The sequence below is a fragment of the Scardinius erythrophthalmus genome (genome assembly GCF_964197995.2).
Source record: "Scardinius erythrophthalmus genome assembly, chromosome: 20".
Classification (NCBI taxonomy): Eukaryota; Metazoa; Chordata; class Actinopteri; order Cypriniformes; family Leuciscidae; genus Scardinius; species Scardinius erythrophthalmus.
The window spans coordinates 7,608,950-7,627,818 of NC_138240.1; the positions used below are offsets into that span (position 1 = coordinate 7,608,950).

The 18,869-nt window shown below is 36.8% G+C and overlaps 1 protein-coding gene across 1 annotated transcript in view; it reads right to left on the reverse strand.

Moving 5' to 3' along the window:
* Positions 1 to 3,498: 3,498 nt before the first annotated feature.
* Positions 3,499 to 18,869, reverse strand: part of kcnn1b (potassium intermediate/small conductance calcium-activated channel, subfamily N, member 1b) — a 36,013-nt gene continuing 20,642 nt past the window's right edge. The window contains exons 4-10 of the mRNA XM_081349633.1: positions 17,735 to 17,830; positions 16,522 to 16,940; positions 11,333 to 11,474; positions 10,289 to 10,399; positions 9,796 to 9,923; positions 5,433 to 5,502; positions 3,499 to 4,150 (exon numbers count right to left, since the gene is read on the reverse strand). Of these exons, the coding sequence (XP_081205759.1) occupies positions 3,851 to 4,150; positions 5,433 to 5,502; positions 9,796 to 9,923; positions 10,289 to 10,399; positions 11,333 to 11,474; positions 16,522 to 16,940; positions 17,735 to 17,830 (1,266 nt within the window). The 3' untranslated portion in view covers positions 3,499 to 3,850. The remainder of the gene's footprint in view (positions 4,151 to 5,432; positions 5,503 to 9,795; positions 9,924 to 10,288; positions 10,400 to 11,332; positions 11,475 to 16,521; positions 16,941 to 17,734; positions 17,831 to 18,869) is intronic.

The window sequence follows — 18,869 nt, forward strand, 5'->3', positions numbered from 1 at the left end:
TGGTTTAATGGTGTGGGGGATGTTTTCTTGGCACACTTTAGGCCCCTTAGTGCCAATTGGGCATCGTTTAAATGCCACGGCCTACCTGAGCATTGTTTCTGACCATGTCCATCCCTTTATGACCACCATGTACCCATCCTCTGATGGCTACTTCCAGCAGGATAATGCACCATGTCACAAAGCTGGAATCATTTCAAATTGGTTTCTTGAACATGACAATGAGTTCACTGTACTAAAATGGCCCCCACAGTCACCAGATCTCAACCCAATAGAGCATATTTGGGATGTGGTGGAACGGGAGCTTCGTGCCCTGGATGTGCATCCCACAAATCTCCATCAACTGCAAGATGCTATCCTATCAATATGGGCCAACATTTCTAAAGAATGCTTTCAGCACCTTGTTGAATCAATGCCACGTAGAATTAAGGCAGTTCTGAAGGCGAAAGGGGGTCAAACACAGTATTAGTATGGTGTTCCTAATAATCCTTTAGGTGAGTGTATATATCAAAAGGCAATGATTTCTGAGGAAAGTAAACCTATTTTGCAGTTCATTTTTAAATGTAGGCTATCCTCATAGTGATATGCCACTAGGGCACAGTCTGTATGATTGTACAACCATTTGGGAAAGTGATCTTCATTCTGAGTAGCTATTCATTTGCATTTAACTGTATTTTGATCTCATGTTTATGCGTGCCGTGTGTGTCACTGAAGCGCTTTGTAGCGCTGAAGTCAATTACTAAAACAAGACATAATACAAGAAAGAATATTAATGAGGGCGAGATGAGACAGGTTTGTCCAGATCACAGCACCCACTCCTTTGTACCGACTGAATATATCAACTTTCACAACTGCATATTATGTAAGAGATCATGTATTTTGCCGGCCAATACCACAAAATCACTGTATTTTGCGATAATCGGTGTTCGACCCGATGTAAATGGCTATGTCACTTATTACACGGCAACTGGCATAATAAATAAATGTGTGTGCATAAAGTAGCCTACTGATTAGGCTATAGGCCTATGTCACATTAAAGCCTATATATGACATTAAAGCTTCCGCTGTGAAAAAAACCCCACTACAGTGTAGAAAACAACGAACACTGCCATAACATTCCAGTAATTACACTTAAGTGCTCTGATGACATCTTTACAACAATTTAGGAAATACAAGCTGTCAGCCAATTGGCGTGATCGACCAATCAGAATCAAGTCAGAGCCAGAAATGCAATTAAAAAATATATATATATATATTAAAATAGATGATAAAACATAACGTCACAATATTACAAGAAGGTTGCAATCCTTGCCTTCAAACAGACTAATCAAACTTAATTTTGAGCCAAGTCAGAGTTAGGAAAAGATGGATGGATGAAGAATGAGAGAAAAAAAAAAGCACTTGAGTGCCTCGTTCAGAGTGACCTAAAATGCTGTCCATTTTCTTCAGCACAAAAGTTCTTTATGGTTAAATGGGAGTAGTAGGTATAGCTATTTATAGGTTGTGTCCCACATCCTGCGTCATTACTGCTGCTTACACTGTTGTCCTAAAATGGACCAAAGGGTTAATGTAAAGACAACATGTCCAACGAAGACAAAGTAGATAAAAACGCACCGACTAGGTAGTGGATTTGTTCATTTATTTCTTTAAGTTGGAGCCCAGCATTAAGTAAATCCGCTACAGCTTGGTCAACAAGGCCAAAGACACACAGTAAAGGCAGTTTGCTGTTTTTCAAACCCGTAATGACAATCACATCTTGACATTTTCGTTCTAAACCTAGAACTGGGGACCAAATCGGTAAATTCACGTAAGTGGTAATGATATCCAAGTGTCGGATTCATCTCCTGTTGTCCGTTTCTACATTTTGTTTAGGTACATTTTTGAAGTCTTTGGACATGGTCAAGGAATGCATGTTATCAACTATGTTGCCACTCTGCGGAAACATTTTGTATATCCTCTACAAGCTATAAAAATCTAGGTAAATAATAAAAAAGGAATCTCTGTTAAAAAATGAGAAAGGAAAAGAAAGGAAAAATGAAGAGAAAACCATCCTGTCTTCATCATCATTTGCATTGAAACATGCAAGGGGGTTGGGTGTACAGTTTTCCCTTCACATCACATCCCCAGGCTGTCTTGAAGATTGCTTGAGCTAAAAGAGCTAGAAGGACCCTTGGAAGCTCAGCCTGAATCTTGTTTAGTGTTGACTGGACATCTATTATTATGTGGCAGGCTCCTGTAAAACACAAAAGAGTCTGTCACAGCTGTTGCTGGAAAAAGGTCTCTGAATCCCTATAGCACTGTATTGTTTATTGCTATAAAGAGAGCACTTGAATGGCAACAATAGAAAGTGTTTGGTGAGTGTCATGAAAACATTTATCCAATGAATTAGACTGGCTTGAAGTGTCTAGTCTGCAAAATATGCATTTGAATATAATTTGTAATCTTTGCTTGTTTTTAGCATTCACTAATATTCGGTTACATTTTAATATCTAGTAATGATTAATCAGCCTGATCACTGGTCTTCCAAAGGCCCTTCCTCACCTCCTGTGAGCTCGACAATTCTATGAGATTCTAGTCAACGGAATAGAATACCAGCTTAGTACTTACTGAATACTCCGCAGAATATACTGTATTATTTATTTGCATTATTCGGAGCAGCATCCAGTTATCATTTTGGAAAACATGTAGCACTTTTAATCCTCTGGTATTTCTCACTTCGACTTCCCTTCACACTTGTGATTCTCGGAAGTCAAATCAGACCGTGTTTTTATTAAATAAATGTACTATGTTTTGTTTAAATAATATTAATTCTTTCATATTTTGTATTTTGAAGGAAGTAGTAGACCATATTCACCTTAATTATTCATATTTATTTTTTATATAAAATAATATAAGAATATATTATATTATTTTCAGTTAATAGTGTATATATATATGCCCCCCAAAATATGCTCAGTATTTTCACAGTTTTTATATTTCCAATTAATTTCCTATGGCTCATTTTTTGACTGCGATGATCACAAGTGTGACTATTTTTTTTAAGACCATTTAGCCTTTTTTAGTCATGCCCACATTTTATGTATTGATCTAGTAAGTGCAACAAAATTTACCAAGTTTCATACCATTCCGTTGAAAAATGTAGAAAAAATTAAAAACGTAAAATGATTCGGTCTAAAGTGCCCGAACACCACCAGAGGGTTCATTAAATTTTGAGTAAAAATGTCTTATTTTGGAGTTCTAGAAATACACGTTTACGCTGAAAATAGAAGGTCAAGTCGAGCGCATTGTAGTCTGGGATACGGTATCAATGCAGTGCACTCTGGCAAATGTAGTAGGGTATTTTATGCACACAGAAAATTTGCATACTGTACACTGTATATAAATATATACTGCAGCAACAGTAAGTAGTATGCTAGTATGCTAATGTGAACGTAGCCTACATCTTCAAAAACTGCCATGGACAGGAAGTCTCTCCAGTGACTTCCTCTCTCTCACATTTTTCCTTCCTTCTCAGTCCTCTTTATTTTCAAGGGTTTAGTTCCATTTAATGCTCTGTTTCCAAACTATATCTCTCTCTATATAAATCAATTCCACCCCCTGCAGTCTGAATCCAGTCCATACTATACAAGGGCTTTACAAAAAAGCTAACTTTAAACAGCCATACAATGGCTAAACATAAACCATATCTCTACCATGATGTGTTATTCATTACATTTTATTCCAGAGTGTTGAAGTTGTCATTCTTGTTAACGTTTTAGTACTAAAAGTATATTTAGCAGTGTTAGTTGATGACAGAGGTGTGTAGGAGTGTGTGTGTAGGTTTAGAGTATGGTTTTGAGTGTGTGGGAGCGTGCTAGCCGCTATCCGAGGACGTGTGTGGTGCGGTGGAAGGTGATCTCCGTCGGTGCACGGATGACGCCCAGGAGCGTTCGGAGGTCTGCGAGGAGGGTCTGGTGAAGGTGAATCCGCGCTGGGTCAGCCCGTCCAGCAGGTGTTGCTGTTGCTGCTGTATGGCTTGTGAGAGCAGGCCAGGCAGAGCCTGCAGACTGGTGTTTATGGAGTCCAGTTTTGCTTCTAGGTTACCAATCCGCTTTTCCAGCTCCTCGCTGCGCTCCTGCAGCTCTGAGACCAGGTCGTACATCACATTCTGCGTCTGAGGAAGTGATAATCACAATAAGTACACATTAAAAAGACGTGAATAAATAAGGCTCACCCATACAAATGGTGTCCACTGGCATGGAAAAAACCTGCACATAGCATAAGCAAATTTCCTGACCAAAAAAAAAAAAAAAAGGAAACATTCAGATTTTAAAATCTAAATATTAAAAAATTCTAAACATAACTTTCAGTTTCAGTCAAAAGTGATAAAAGGACACCAGAAGATTTATTACATTTTTGAGTAAAAATGTCTAGGAGTTTGATCTAGAAATAGATGGTAAAAATCACAGTTAAAGTCCCCGTGAACCAGAAGTTGCAATTAACTTTTCTCCAGTGTTGTGATGCATTTCCAAGTAAAACGGAATACTGAATAGAGGACAGGTTTTACTTTAGTGCACCTCCACTCTATCCCTCGCTCATAGAAAACTGACGGTTGGAGGGGAGTAGTTAAGGATATTCAACCCCAAGCCGTCAAACTGACGTCATCAGAGAAGGAACGCCATTCCAGAGCGGAAGCAAATGTTCAGATTTCGATTAAAGATTAACACGACAAACCATTTTTTTTTTCTGTGTATTAACTTGCGCGGATTAATTGTTCACCACAAGACTAGTAATGTGCGCTAACAAAGTAAATAGGGTAAATTTTGATTTCATGACGACTTTCAGGCAATTTTCATGACGAAAATATTGAGGTCGAGTGCATTGGATTGTGGGATACGGTATTCAACACAGTGTGCGCTCTGGCAAACGTAGTAGGGTATTTTATGCATCCAGAATTTATTTTTAAACACAAAATTAAGACATAATTACACAAAAACATTATGTAAAAAACATTTAAATAAAACTTACACATGTTTATATTATATTTTTTATAAAAACAGTTTATATTGTTTTAGACACCAATGTTGAAAACAGTTGTGCAGCTTAATATTTTTGTGGAAACTGATATATATATATATATATATTCAGGATTCTTTGATAAATAGAAAGTTTGATGAATAGAAAGTAGAAAGAAAGAACAGCATTTATTTCAAATGAATCATTTCTAAATAAAAGTTGATTTCTTTTTTTTTTTTTTACTTACTGACTACAAACTTTTGCATGGTAGTGTAGATAATATAGCCTGTCTTGCTGAAATTATAATCTACTAAAACATACAAAATCTAATAGTGTAATACACACACAGCCACACAATCCTTACAGTACAAGACCATGCTAAACAACTAGTATGCAATTACTATAAATCTACTAAGGTGAACAAGCAATACAGTACACACCTTTGCTAAGTCCACCAGCGTGTTTGCTTGGTCATTCAGCTTCCTTTGCTCCATCTTCACACTTCGCAGTCTGGGAAAAAAAGAAGCCAGGGAGCAGGTGGACAGACAGAGAAAACAAGATGGGCCGCAAGGAAAGAAGACACACAGATATACAAGGGAGGCAGGAGTTTATAGAGGAAGGAGTGCAAAAGGAAGTGCAGGAGGTTATGATGGGGTGTCAATGAAAAGAGCAGGGAAAAGAGGAAGAAACAGAGTTTGATAATTAGGCTGAAATCTAGAAGGTCTAAAGTGTCGCATTATGAATGTTTCCCCCTTTACATGATATGCCCACATGCAAACATTTACATTCCAGTTTTGTCCAGTCAGACATGCAAACTTATTCAGCCACAAGAGGTAAAATGAAAAAGAAAGGATTGAAAAGAACAACAATTGAGGCATCGTCCAAAACTCCATAAGCATATGGATATGGATTCTTTAGTACTACCTCGAAGTCAAGAAACTGTGCTGCAGAACTTTATAGATGGTGATCTGATGCGGATAGAAACTTTCAGCAAAGTGGAATGGACAGTAATGAAATGCAGTTAGACAATTATGAATTAATAAAGGCATGAAATACATTTATAATGTTTTAAAACCATGAAGTTGCTTTAAAGTCAACTGTTCTTTTAAAAGAGTCAACAAGAGATTTTTGTTTGAGATTGACACTAAATTTGTGTGTATATATACAGTATATATATATATATATATAAAATCACAAGTACTTGTGGGCAGAATTCACATTTAAGTTATGGCTGTGTGTAATTTATATTGTTAAACCTGAAATTAAAGTAGGGTAATGTTAACCAGACTTGTGATCGTAAATCATAAACCATACACTATAAATTGCTATGTAACACGTTATTGTTTTTTGGCAGCTGGTAGGCAGGCCTACAACTTGACGTCAAGACTGAACAGCTCTACTGTAACAAGAACGGTGTAAAATGTGTGAAAACACACCTCGAACACCACCTTTGTAAAGTCAGCACTGAGACTGCAGACAATAAAACTCAATGAGATGTAGCTGAAAACATTCATTATATCATGTCAGAATGGAGCCAGTGTAACATGTGCAAACAGATGAACTGAATGTGCTGGACACATGGTCTGTGGTCCATGGTAATGGCAGATGCGCTAGTAGTGATGAATTAGCATTAACCTAATTTCAGTGCCAATGAATTCAGAAAGCTGACACCAGAAACTCTCTAGCTGGGCTTTCCTCTAGGAAAGCATGGACAAAACCCGGAAGGGACAGGGAAGACGGCGAGGAGAGTTTTGTAAGAGTAGAATGAGGAACTTTTTGTCAGATCTTAAGAAAATGTCTTGAGAAAAATGCTTGTCATAGATACTCGCATGCAGAATATAAACATAACATGATGGCTTCTTCAAAAATACCATAAATGTCTTCTACAGAGTTAAAGCAACCTAAACCAACCCCAACCATCCATTTAATTCAAACTCTCCCTCCCAACGGAAAATAAAAAACAAGTGTGAAAAACTCAAGTGTGCAAGCTTTATGGAAAATAAAAGGTGGACACTTTGTACTTTTCCACATGTGCTTGTACTGTTTTAAAGATGAACTCTCAATTTTGGGAGGGCCAAAATTGGTCTGTATTTTTCTGTACCCAGACCTCCATAGTTCCCTGCACTCCAGATGAAATCGTTACCTTCTCCGCAGTTGGAGAAACACAGGCCGATTTGAGTTTACGAAGCATTTCATGTGCAGATATTTATAGAATTTTATGATTGTATGCATTAGGCAAGGGAATGTTTATGTGGTCTCGTAAAAGTAAAGGCCAAATACATTATAAATGAATTGTTGTGCTCAGCAGTCGCGCTTTCACTTTGACTGCGTGCCAAACAAAAGCAGGACTGGCGATTCACATCAGAGAACCTATAACACGGCCAGAAAATGTTACTGCACTTAAAGGATTAGTTCAGCCAAAAAATAAAATTCTGTTCATCATTTAATCAACCTTATGTTGTTCCAAACTTGTATGGCTTTCTTTGACAAATTTAGCAAAATGCACCGGTCACTCTTTTTTTGTGTGAATACGATGCATAAGGACCAGATCATTCAATTGAATTCAATTAATTCAGAGTCATTCATAATTCATTCACAAATCAGTATGACATACACATTTGGAACAACATGAGGGTGAGTAAATAATAACAGAATTTAGATTTTTTGGGTGAACGGTCCCTTTTAAAAGTGAATCAACCAAGTGAAAGGAAACGAGTACCAAATGCTGACTTGTGTCTAAACGTCTCATGCAGTCTCTCGACATTCACATTTGGTATTTCTCTAAACGCATCTCGATAACAATTATTTGCAATAGATTTGTGTTTGCAAGAAAACACTGCAGACCACCAGACTAGCAGATTGTACATGGTGGTACGACTAAAAGGATCAAAGTGCAGTGTTCTTTGGAAATCTGGTACAGGCTAGATGAATGAATTTCGGACATTGTGGCATCTGATAAATTTGAAGCTGAGAAGATGCAAAGAACCTTTCCTTTCAAGTACCTTAACAGGTTGGTAAACCATTCCAATCTCATTGGTCTAAATATCCTTAATGGATATCAAGTCTAAACAAAAATGATGCCCAGCTTCAAATGTTTTTGAATGTTCAAATGTTCATCATGTTGGTTGATATTTCTGAATAAGACTTGTAAAAATGAAAAGAGGTTCCAATGGTAAGGAAAGAGAGAAGACATGACTTACTTCTGAGCTCTGCAGTGATTTAAGGCAAAACAAATGGAACACAGAATACATTTTTTAAAAACCTCAAGTTGCACACCACACCAAAAGTAAAAAGTAAAAAAAATGTCATTTGATTTGCATCGCCAGACCATTTAGCAACATTTTTGTCTCCCTTCAATTTTTCATGGTTTTTCCATTAATAGTGAAAAATGCTTCATTGCTTTTGCATGAGCTGAAGGTAAACACTATTCTGACCAGCACATATTCTGGGTGAGCTGAGAGCGAGTCATGTATCCAGGTTACTGTCTACAACACCAGTGATATTTCATTATGCTCTATACCAGTTTCACACTAAAAACTAATATTCTGTTGAACATTCTTTTATATAAGAAGTTAAAGATTAATATAAACAAATTAAATTAAAGCAATGGCAAGCAGCCTTCAAATATATCTCAATTACTGTTGCTTCAAGTTCTTCCAAGGAATTATTCCAGTAAACAGTCAGTTATAAAGAACAAAGCAATAATTAATAGCAGTGAGTGGGTTTTGTTTTTTCTTGCCAGTATTATTGTTTGATTAATAACATCATAACAGACAGAGGCAGCCTGCATTTACACTGGACGTTCCAATGCACTGGTCCGATATTGAGACAAATCTTTTTTTGCCTGTTTACATTCACTTAATACAACCCAACTGTTTTTACATTAACATCTCGCCAAGACAAAGGTGCATTTGGTCATTTATGCACGCAATTATGTAGCTTGTTCAATAAACTAACCCTAATCCTCACTTCTTTTATTTTCAACATCCTCTTGGTACTGAAGTACTGTGGAAAGACTAGTCTAAGCCATTCTCACGATTTCAGGCCATGATCTGACAGGTAAAACTCACAAAAAATTAGGGATGTGCCTGAAGGCACGGAAAATGAATAACGCATTCTACGGAGACCCTAAAGGGACATGGTTAGGCTTACCGTGGTAGTCGGTTACACTACAGTAACAGGGCGATGGAGGAGGATTTAGTGCGCAACAGATCCAGAGCGTCATTGACAAATATCTTATCTTGTAAAACATGCGGTCAGTACCGATGCTCCCAATACACATTGGAAATTGGAAAGTGAAAGTAAGCGAGCATTCAAAAGCCTGTTTTTTTTTTTTGTTTTTTTTTAAACCCTGCATATTGATAGCGGCTTCCTGATACCCAAAAATGATATACAATATTATTACCCAACTATATAATTGTGAGAGAACGCAAAATCTCCTTAAATCTCATATATTTTTTTCAATCACCATGTCCCTTTAGGGGCTCCGTAGTACACATAATTTCCTTTCTGAACATGATATTCAGCTTCGGGCACATCCCTACAAAAAATGCTGTAAATAATTATAATACATTAGGAAGGAAATATGAGGCTCAGTCTATTCAGTCTAAAAGATTCAATTCAGTTTCCAAAACTCCATATAATTTTTGTTATGCGAATAGATTCCCTAAATTGGAAAGAGTAAACTTGAACTAAATCCAGTTTTAAATTACCATAAATTTTAGATAAATCTTTCATCTCACATAAAAAAAGGTGGACAGCAAACGTAGCAATACAAAGATTAAATGTTGCGAATATACGTACTGGTGAATGGCCTGTAGAAACTTGCGCTGATGTTTTCGGACCTTGGCATGGTCAACCTTCTTCACAAGCTTTGTGTGTTTGTAGATTAGCCATGTTTCCCTGAGTACATTAGCAGCCGTGTTTTTCACCTGTCAGCAAATGAAGTCCAGTTAAGAAGATGATATTAAATAATTCATTTTAAAACATCACTAAGCTAGACGGAAAGAGGCACAGGTACAGTATGTTTGGGAACTTAGAGCAACATTACAGTGAATACTCCTGAAATACAGTTTTAAGTGCTAGTTGTAGACACTGCATGTTCTGGTGAATTAGAGATATGGGTGAGATATGCTTGCCAGTTTTTGTCTAGAAAATTATATCATCAAGTGAATGTTGGCTAGTTTCCACAGCTTATGCACCGTCAACATTTGGCATCAAGTGCTTTTTGCAGTGAGTTTGACTGCTCCATTTAACACTTTATGTCAGTTAATTCTGTATATTAAAACATGCTCACTCTTTTGCAGAGTTGAGTGTCCATCATAAAGTTATGGACATGCTTTTCAGCCTTGGTGAGCTCTAGCTTCCGGGCCACGACAGCCACCACTAGGGCAGTGCAGCCGGCCCCCTGAAAAAAAAACACACAGACCACAACAAAATTCTTAGGCCCTGTCTACACAAGATGTGTTTGGTCGATCGGATCACAAGTAGACGAGGGAGACACATCCTTGTTTACACCTGGAGTTTTAATCTGTCTCTTTTGTCCACTTTCAACCACTTTCTTCATGGTCTATGGGCAGTTTTTTCAGATCTTATGATTAAATGTACAAAGTAAGCTTATGCAATTTACATATGAACGTGCATGGAGATGACGAAGAAACAGGGAGCAGCACGCTGAACGCGGTGAGTGGTGTTAGAAATCAGAAATGGTGCTTGGTGTGTTTTTCATCTTTTTCTCTCCCATAATGTTTATGCATTAGGTCAGTAGGCGGACAGTAGCCGGTCTTTTTTGGCTGTTCGAAAGCATTCGAACACATGGGCATCTACACTACAAAAGCAATCTGGTCGAATGTATTTTCAACTACTTCTGGAAGTGGGTGAAAGTGGATAAGCTCAAAATGTTTTAGACCCCGTTTACACCTGTATTTAGCGTCGTCCACTTGTGATCCGATCGACCAAAACGCATCTTAATACCAGGTGTAAACAGGGCCATAGAGAGATAATTCAGAAAGCTTTTTATATATACAGTTCCTCTATAAAATGGCTTCACAGCTTGACTATGTTATGGCTGAGTGGATATTAATTACTGTAAGAAAAATATGCAGATAAACCCACAAGGATGTAAATGTCTCAAAAACAGAATTTAATGCAAGACTTGAGATGCATTTTTTTATAAACAATTCCTCCACAAAATGGCTTTATGGTCTAATGACGTTATGGCTGAGTGGACACTAATAACTGTAAAATATATGCAGATAAACTCACAAGGACATAAATGTCTCAAAAATAGAATTTAAATGTAAGACTTGTACATAATTAGTAGCGTAAAAGAGTGACGCACCATGATTCCAGTAAGGAGACACACTCCCTTCCCACAGTACGTGTTAGGCACCGTGTCACCATAACCAATAGACAGGAAGGTTATGGAGATTAACCACATGGCTCCCAAGAAGTTACTGGTGACTTCCAGTTTATCATGGTATCTGATGAGATAAAATAACAAGAAAAAAGAAGAAGCTGGGATTAATTCAAAAGAGTGACTAATTAATACCTCATAGAATCAATCTCAAAAGAGAAAAAGTTAAAGGTGACCCCACTACGAGTTTATAAAATAAGAAAGCGAATTAATTAAAAATATAGAAGTTTTAAATAAATTTAAACTGATACAAATTATTAAATATAATACTAGCTGCATTTATGATGACAAACAAAATAAACTTGAAAAACATTAATAAAAAAAATTTGTTTACAAAAAAATTAAATGATTTAAAATGAAAATAAATGAATAAATAGAATTGTAGCTAGATTTATGTTGAGTAAAAATAATAATAATAATAATAATAATAATAATAATTCTCATAGCTCATTCCAGGTTTTCGGACCCCTACTTGATACGATGCGCTGCTGCAATCATATTTTCATAGATTTGTCCTATACTGAATGATACAATTACAAAAGCTATTTACAATTATTCCCCTGTAATTTAAACAGCACTGCATATGGACACTGTTGCACGGCTCAAGCATAAAGAATGACCTGTCCGAATCAGCAGCCAGGTACACTTCACATTAGGGGTCTTTGAGAAGCCCAATTACATTTGAAGGGTAATCTTAAAAATGACCTAAAGTGGAATATCAATAAGTATTGAATGCAGCAGCATATATCAATATTCAGGCCAGACCGCACTGGATAAAAGGCGGACAGCTCAAATATAAATCAAGGTGCCTTTGTGTACATATTTTCAAAGCAGTGATGCTCGTATGAACGAGAGGGCAGCCAGGGTCCATTAGATGGCTTGCTCTTCTTCCCCCAGTGTTCTAGCTCGGTCTTGTGTGGAGAATGCGTCTGTGTAAAACTATTGTGGAAGTCACAGTCCATTACACAAGCATAAAGAGGGTATATGGAAAAACATGCTGGCAGTGTAACCAAATCCAAAGCTGCCATGAACTCAGATAATGCACTGCTCTGACAGTATGGAGCACATAAGAGCATTCAGGCAGTTGATTTCAACAAAGGCACTTAAGCATTATCTCAAATCAGAGAACACTTGTTCCGAGAGCTTCATTTGTACACATCAAAGAATCTTAAACATAGATTCAACCCTTACAGAATTTTACCAAGGTAACCACAATTCCCGCCACTTACTAACTGCTACTGGAATAAAACTGTGTTAATTTGATATTCGCCACCGCCATTATCATTATCAAAAGTAAACAGAAACGTTCCAAAAGCTTCTTATAGTGTTTGTACAGCAAAGAAAAAAATTAGAGTAACTATAGTATTTTGGTGATACTGTGGTTAGTTACCATGGTAATTTTCTGTTAAGGGAACAGAATGCCACCTATGTTGATTCTTTCAGATAAAAACATTCATAACAAAACAAACAGTCTACTCAGTTCAAGAAACACTCGCCCCAAACACCCTTAAACAAACATAAAGGATAAAATAATTAAAAAGTGATGAGGATGATGATGATTGTCAAAGTTTGAAAACGAGGACTTCCTTGGCCTCAAATCCATCTTCCGACAGCATGAACAGTCCATGTGCTGACTACGGGGTAACTCTACATTTATGTTCAAATGAATCAATCAGTGAGTTTCCAGCTTCTATGTCCATGAATTTAACTGAGGACTCATTAGCTTGAGTGCTATTAAATGAGGCCTGTCGACTAGCCTGCCGACAAATGATTTAAAGCGAGGAGGTAACTGAGGCCATTTAGAGGCGAAGCGAAGGGAAATACAGTCTCAGAGGGTTCCAAAGGTGCTGATAAAGCACCTCTCCATTCCTCCGACAGATACATCCACTGTAACTCTAACACAGGACATGACAATACTGAAAAATAACAAGCTAGCATGACAACTGACTAGCACATTAGCTTAGTTGGTGTCCTCAGCACTTTTTCTCAACCTGCTTTCCAGTAACGATATGTAGGCATGCTTAAAACAAGATAAATTTATCTGAGAAGCAAAACTGTATAATGAGAGACCTGTATCATGATTTTTTTTTTCATTGTTTTAAGTATAAACACCACACATTTTTTCAGATTTATTCTCAAAACAAGAAAAAAAAAAAAAATCAATGAGGTAGGGGAAAAAATCTACTTCATTGGAAATATGAGTGTTTCACAACTATGGGCGCTTTTGTTGTTGTAAATGGTGAGACTTTTGACCGCACTTTTATTTTGTTAACCTTGTTCCAGATCAAGTTTTTTAGACATAAAATATGCACAACCATCATAAATATAGTATTTTAAAATATATAATAATCAAATAAAACTATATTCTTGCATTTTATACACTTTAATACTTTTAATTATGTAAAAAAAAAAAAACAGCAGTCCTCAGTTGCATCATGACCAACTGATAAAGTTTTACCTTATGTACTAAATTACTATGTAAAACAAAACAAAAAAAAAACTAACAACACAACCATGAGAAGTGAAAGTGTGAAAAAGATACTTTAAAGAGAGATTCTGAAGAGTTTAGGTAAATAAATAAATAAATAATTAAATTAATTGGATCATTTAAACAATTATTTTCAGTCATAAAATATGAAAAACCATCATAAACCATTTAAATCTATAATAATCAAACAAACATTTTAACATGTCATATTTTTAATTGACAACACAACCATATTGTAATTATGTGTGGAAAAAATTTTTTGAAAATGTAATTGTATTTAGGATGCACAAAACTTATCCACAGAATGCTATTAAATAATAAGACTTTGTGGAAATGGTGGGGAAAAAATTCTCCTGGCTGTGATGCATTTATGTGAGCTGTTAGACTTTGTTAGTGAATAGTGTGTCTATATTCTAGAAGTGAAAAGTGCCCATAGTTGAAGAAAACCCATATATACTCAATGGACTATTGTTGTGGTGCAGTGCAGTGAAGAAATATCAGATGATGTAGCACATATAGTCTAATGGGTAAGAAGTGGGCGCAGAACCTGGCTAAAGGGCTCAGGATGACCTGATTAGCATAGCTGTGCGGCTCTCTCTATGTTTATGGGTCATGGCAACATACTGGATCTTTACTCTCCCCCACGGTCTAGGTCAAGATGATATCTTGGTAAGAATAGCACTTTAGAGCACCAGAAAAGGTCAAATATCTGACAGCGCTTTAGGAAAAGAACAGGCTGCCATGAACATGATGACCACCATGTTGACACATGGTGTCAGCTGCATGAAAATCCCAAAATCCAAAGAATGACTCAAAAATGTAATTACCTAACACTAAGACCCCTCTACAACAAAGGCTATAAGATGCCCGACCATTTATAGGAAAAAACAAATGAATCTGAATTTGGAAAAGAAAAGAATTTGGGATTTCCAGGATGCCAGCAAATTGCCGTTTTGCCAGTATAGCTCATCAAGAGAGATGAGCAGAAGCTAAGAGCCAAGTAATAGTTTTTCCTTGCAGATCACAGACTCACTTTGGACCCCTATCCAGCAGCAGCCATGTGGGAGAAACATAGAACAAAACACGCGTGAACAATGAAACACGCACACATTCGCTTGCCACTGACATCACATCACATTTTATAAAGGCAACAACATAGGGTCTTGACCAACTGCATTTGATGGGGAAAGAAATGCATAAATAGTTTAAGAAATCATTCACTCAAAAATAAAAATTCTGTCGTTATATACTCGCCTTCATGTTATTTCAAACCCATAACTGACTTTCTTTTGTGGAAGCATATCCTGGCCACTCTTTACTACTGTATATATAAGAAGTGAATGGGGACTTAAAAAGGGTTTTCTTTAAAGGGATAGTTCACCCCAAAATGAAAATTCCCCCATCATTTACTCACCCTCATGTCGTTCCAAACCCATAAGACTTTCGTTCATCTTTAGAACACAGATCATTTTGATGAAATCTGAGAGCTTTCTGTCCCTCCATTGACAGCTACGCAACTAACATCTTGACGCTTCAAAAAGTTCATAAAGAGATCGTACAGTAAAACGTATCCAATATGAATTGAGTGATTTAGTCCAAATTGAGACACGATCACTTTATATGACGAACAGATTTAATTTAGACATTTATTCACATAATATTCATCAACGCACACGTCAGTTATGGTTCGCCTGACGTGCGAAAACCAAAGAGGTTCATTCTCGTGTGTTATGCAGCACATTTGAGCTTCTGTTTTTATTTGCTGATCAATGTTTTGATGTGAATAAAAGCCTATCTGTTCATCATATAAAGCGATCGAGTCTCTTCAGAAAATTTAGACTAAACCGCTCAGTTCATATGGATTAGCCTAGTTTTATCTCTTTATGAACTTTTTGAAGCATCAAAGTGGTAGTTGCGTAGCTGTCAATTGAGGAACAGAAATCGCTCAGATTCCTTTAAAAATATCTTCATTTGTGTTCCGGACGATGAACGAAAGTCTTACGGGTTTAAAACGACAAGAGGGTGAGTAAAATGATGACAGATTTTTTGTGTGTGTGTGAACTAACACTTTAAAATGACAAACAAACCAACATAAAATACCATACAAGTAATCAATATGACTTATGTGCCATATTTCAATACTTCTGAAGCCATTTGATAGCTTTGAGTTAAGAAAAGACTGAAATGTAAGACGTTGCTCCCCTACTTCAACTAAACTCTGAAATGGACAACAAAAGCCGTACGGACAACAAAAGCCGTACGGACAACAAAAACAGTATATCAGCATCATTGGCTCTAAGTTATAATTTCGATCTGTTCATAGCACAAATTATTTTATGACTCCAAAAGACATGGAAAATAGTGAAATTGACAACTTTTATGGTGCTTGTTCTGTCATTTTGATGCTTGACAGCCCCAGTCCCCATTCACTTACATTATATGGAAATGAGAAAAAAGACCAGCCAGGATTTTTTTTATTTAATTTTTTTCTTAATTCACATTTTCTGTTCCATTGACAAAAGAAAATTATACAGGTTTGGAACAACATGAAGGCTGCGTGAGGGAATATTCCTTTAATACTCCAGGTACAAACAGTGTTTCTTAAGAAATCAAAGGTTTATCTCACCTCTCACAGACATGAACTGTCCAGGCAGCAATGATCCATGATGATATGCTGAAAACCAGCAGGACTGTGCCTGGGCAGATAGTCATCAAAGTCTTCATGACAAAGCGTGTGTTAAAGTTGATCTTATTGAGGGCTCCGATACTGCGTGACGAGGCGTCCGTAAAGAGCTTACTGTGCAGGAGCATGACGCGGCCAATCAGATACAGCCGCAGGAACATGGGGATGGAGAGGATGATGTCCACGTCTGCATCTGCCACAGACGGTAGGTAGGAGTAGGCCAGGCGGGCGGTCCATGTGAAGACGTACTGACCTGGAATAGGGTGGATGGCACACACCAGCAGCTCCAAAACGATAAAGAAGATACGCTCGTATGTCATGGCTATCCGCCAGTCATCTGCTCCATTGTCCACCATGAAGAGCTAGACGTTAGACAGGGAAATGTTTTTAAGGAATGAACAGATTCTCTGAACAGGACTGATATTCACTGCAAAAAATATTACATTTTTGCCTTATTTTCCATTAAAATATGCCAACATTTTTAAAACAAGACAGATTTACCTGAGAGTATTGTGTGTGTGTGTGTGTGTGTGTGTGTGTGTGTGTGTGTGTGTGTGTGTGTGTGTGTGTGTGTTCGTTCAGTAATTAACAAATGTTTAGATATTATTTAATAGATTAAAATAATATTGTATAAATGTACCATAATCTATTCTAGTCTAATATAATAATACATAAATGATATAAAAACATTCTTTGTGGTATTAGTATTAGTATAGTTTATTTATGACCAATAGTTTATTTATGACTATGGTATGGATTTTTCTTCTCTTTTGTTTCAATCAGGAATAAAGGTTTTCAATTGTTCATCCATTCTGTAATTTGACCATCATCTGATGTTCCAAGTCATTAAATAATGCCCACAAACCAACTGATTGGCAGGCCTGTATTGAATTACATCTCCTATTAGCCATAAGCCCCACTTGTAATACCATCATTAATCAAAATCAGTGTCTTCTCTATAAAGACCTTTTAATGGATAGGTAAAATGGCACACTGAATGCAGATATCAAGAATTACAAAAGCCAGGGCAAGTTTTCATTCTGCTGCTACTATAAGTCATTAGGAATTGGCATAAGTGTTTCCTCTGCAATCTTTTAGGCTCCTATTTCAGTCTCTACTCTAGTTTATGGCTTCCAAGGCTGAGTCGGCTACTTACCTGAATCTCTCGTGCGTGGTACATAATGATCAGACAGAGCAGAATTACAGTGGAGAGGCTAATAAGGCATTTCAGTGCAAAAGAATATGAGGATTCCTGCAGAGAAAGTGGAAAAAAACAACATTAGTTTAAACATTTTGTTCATATTGCTGATCGGTGTGTGTGTGTGTGTGTGTGTGTGTGTGTGTGTGTGTGTGTGTGTGTGTGTGTGTGTGTGTGTGTGTGTGTGTGTGTGTGTGTGTGTGTGTGTGTGTGTGTGTGTGTGTGTGTGTGTGTGTGTGTGTGTGTGTGCTAGAAATGCCAATAATGACAGTTTGATTCCCAGGGAACACACATACTGAGAAAATGTATGCCTTTAAATGCACTTTATGCTTTACTTTAATGTTGCCCACAAGAGCAAATGTATTCACGAGGGATAGACAAACACAATTTCTTGACAGCAACAGTATAATGTGCACAAGTCTTGAACATGTGCTATATGCAGCATACAACAGTTTGTGGAATTTCAACTGTAGGATTCATTATTTTGAATCCAGGAAGAATTAGCATTTTTGAGTATTAGCTTCCTTTGAGAATTGAATTTTTAGAATACCACTACTTAAAATAATTGAAGAGTACATTAAGGTCTGTGGCTAATATTACTTGTTGTTCTAACAGAAATTACACACAGTCCCACTTAAATGTCAAACAGTTTTTCCCCCAATGTTGCTGAGAAGTTGTCACATAAAGACTACAACAGTTTTGCTGATTTGTCCAGCAAGTAAACTCAGATGCTTGTGGAAGTTGTGGTTTATGTATACAATACAACTTATGCTTTGAAAGTATTTTTACTTATAAATCAAAAACTGCTATTCTAAAAAATTCCCCAATGGAACCAATATGGCAAATTAGCATTCCAGGTTCAGCCCATAAATTCACATCATAACTGGATATTTTAATATACATAAACCAGATAACAGAATAGGTTGGAGGACCAGCTTAGAATGCAGACTGCTTTTAGATGTTCTTTCAGCCTGGTTGAGAGATTTTAGTATATAATAACTGTTCAAAAGTTTGGGGTCTGTAATCTTTTTTTAAAAGGGGGATCTAATGTTCAGTAAGACTGCATTTATTTAAACAAAAATACAGTAAAAAC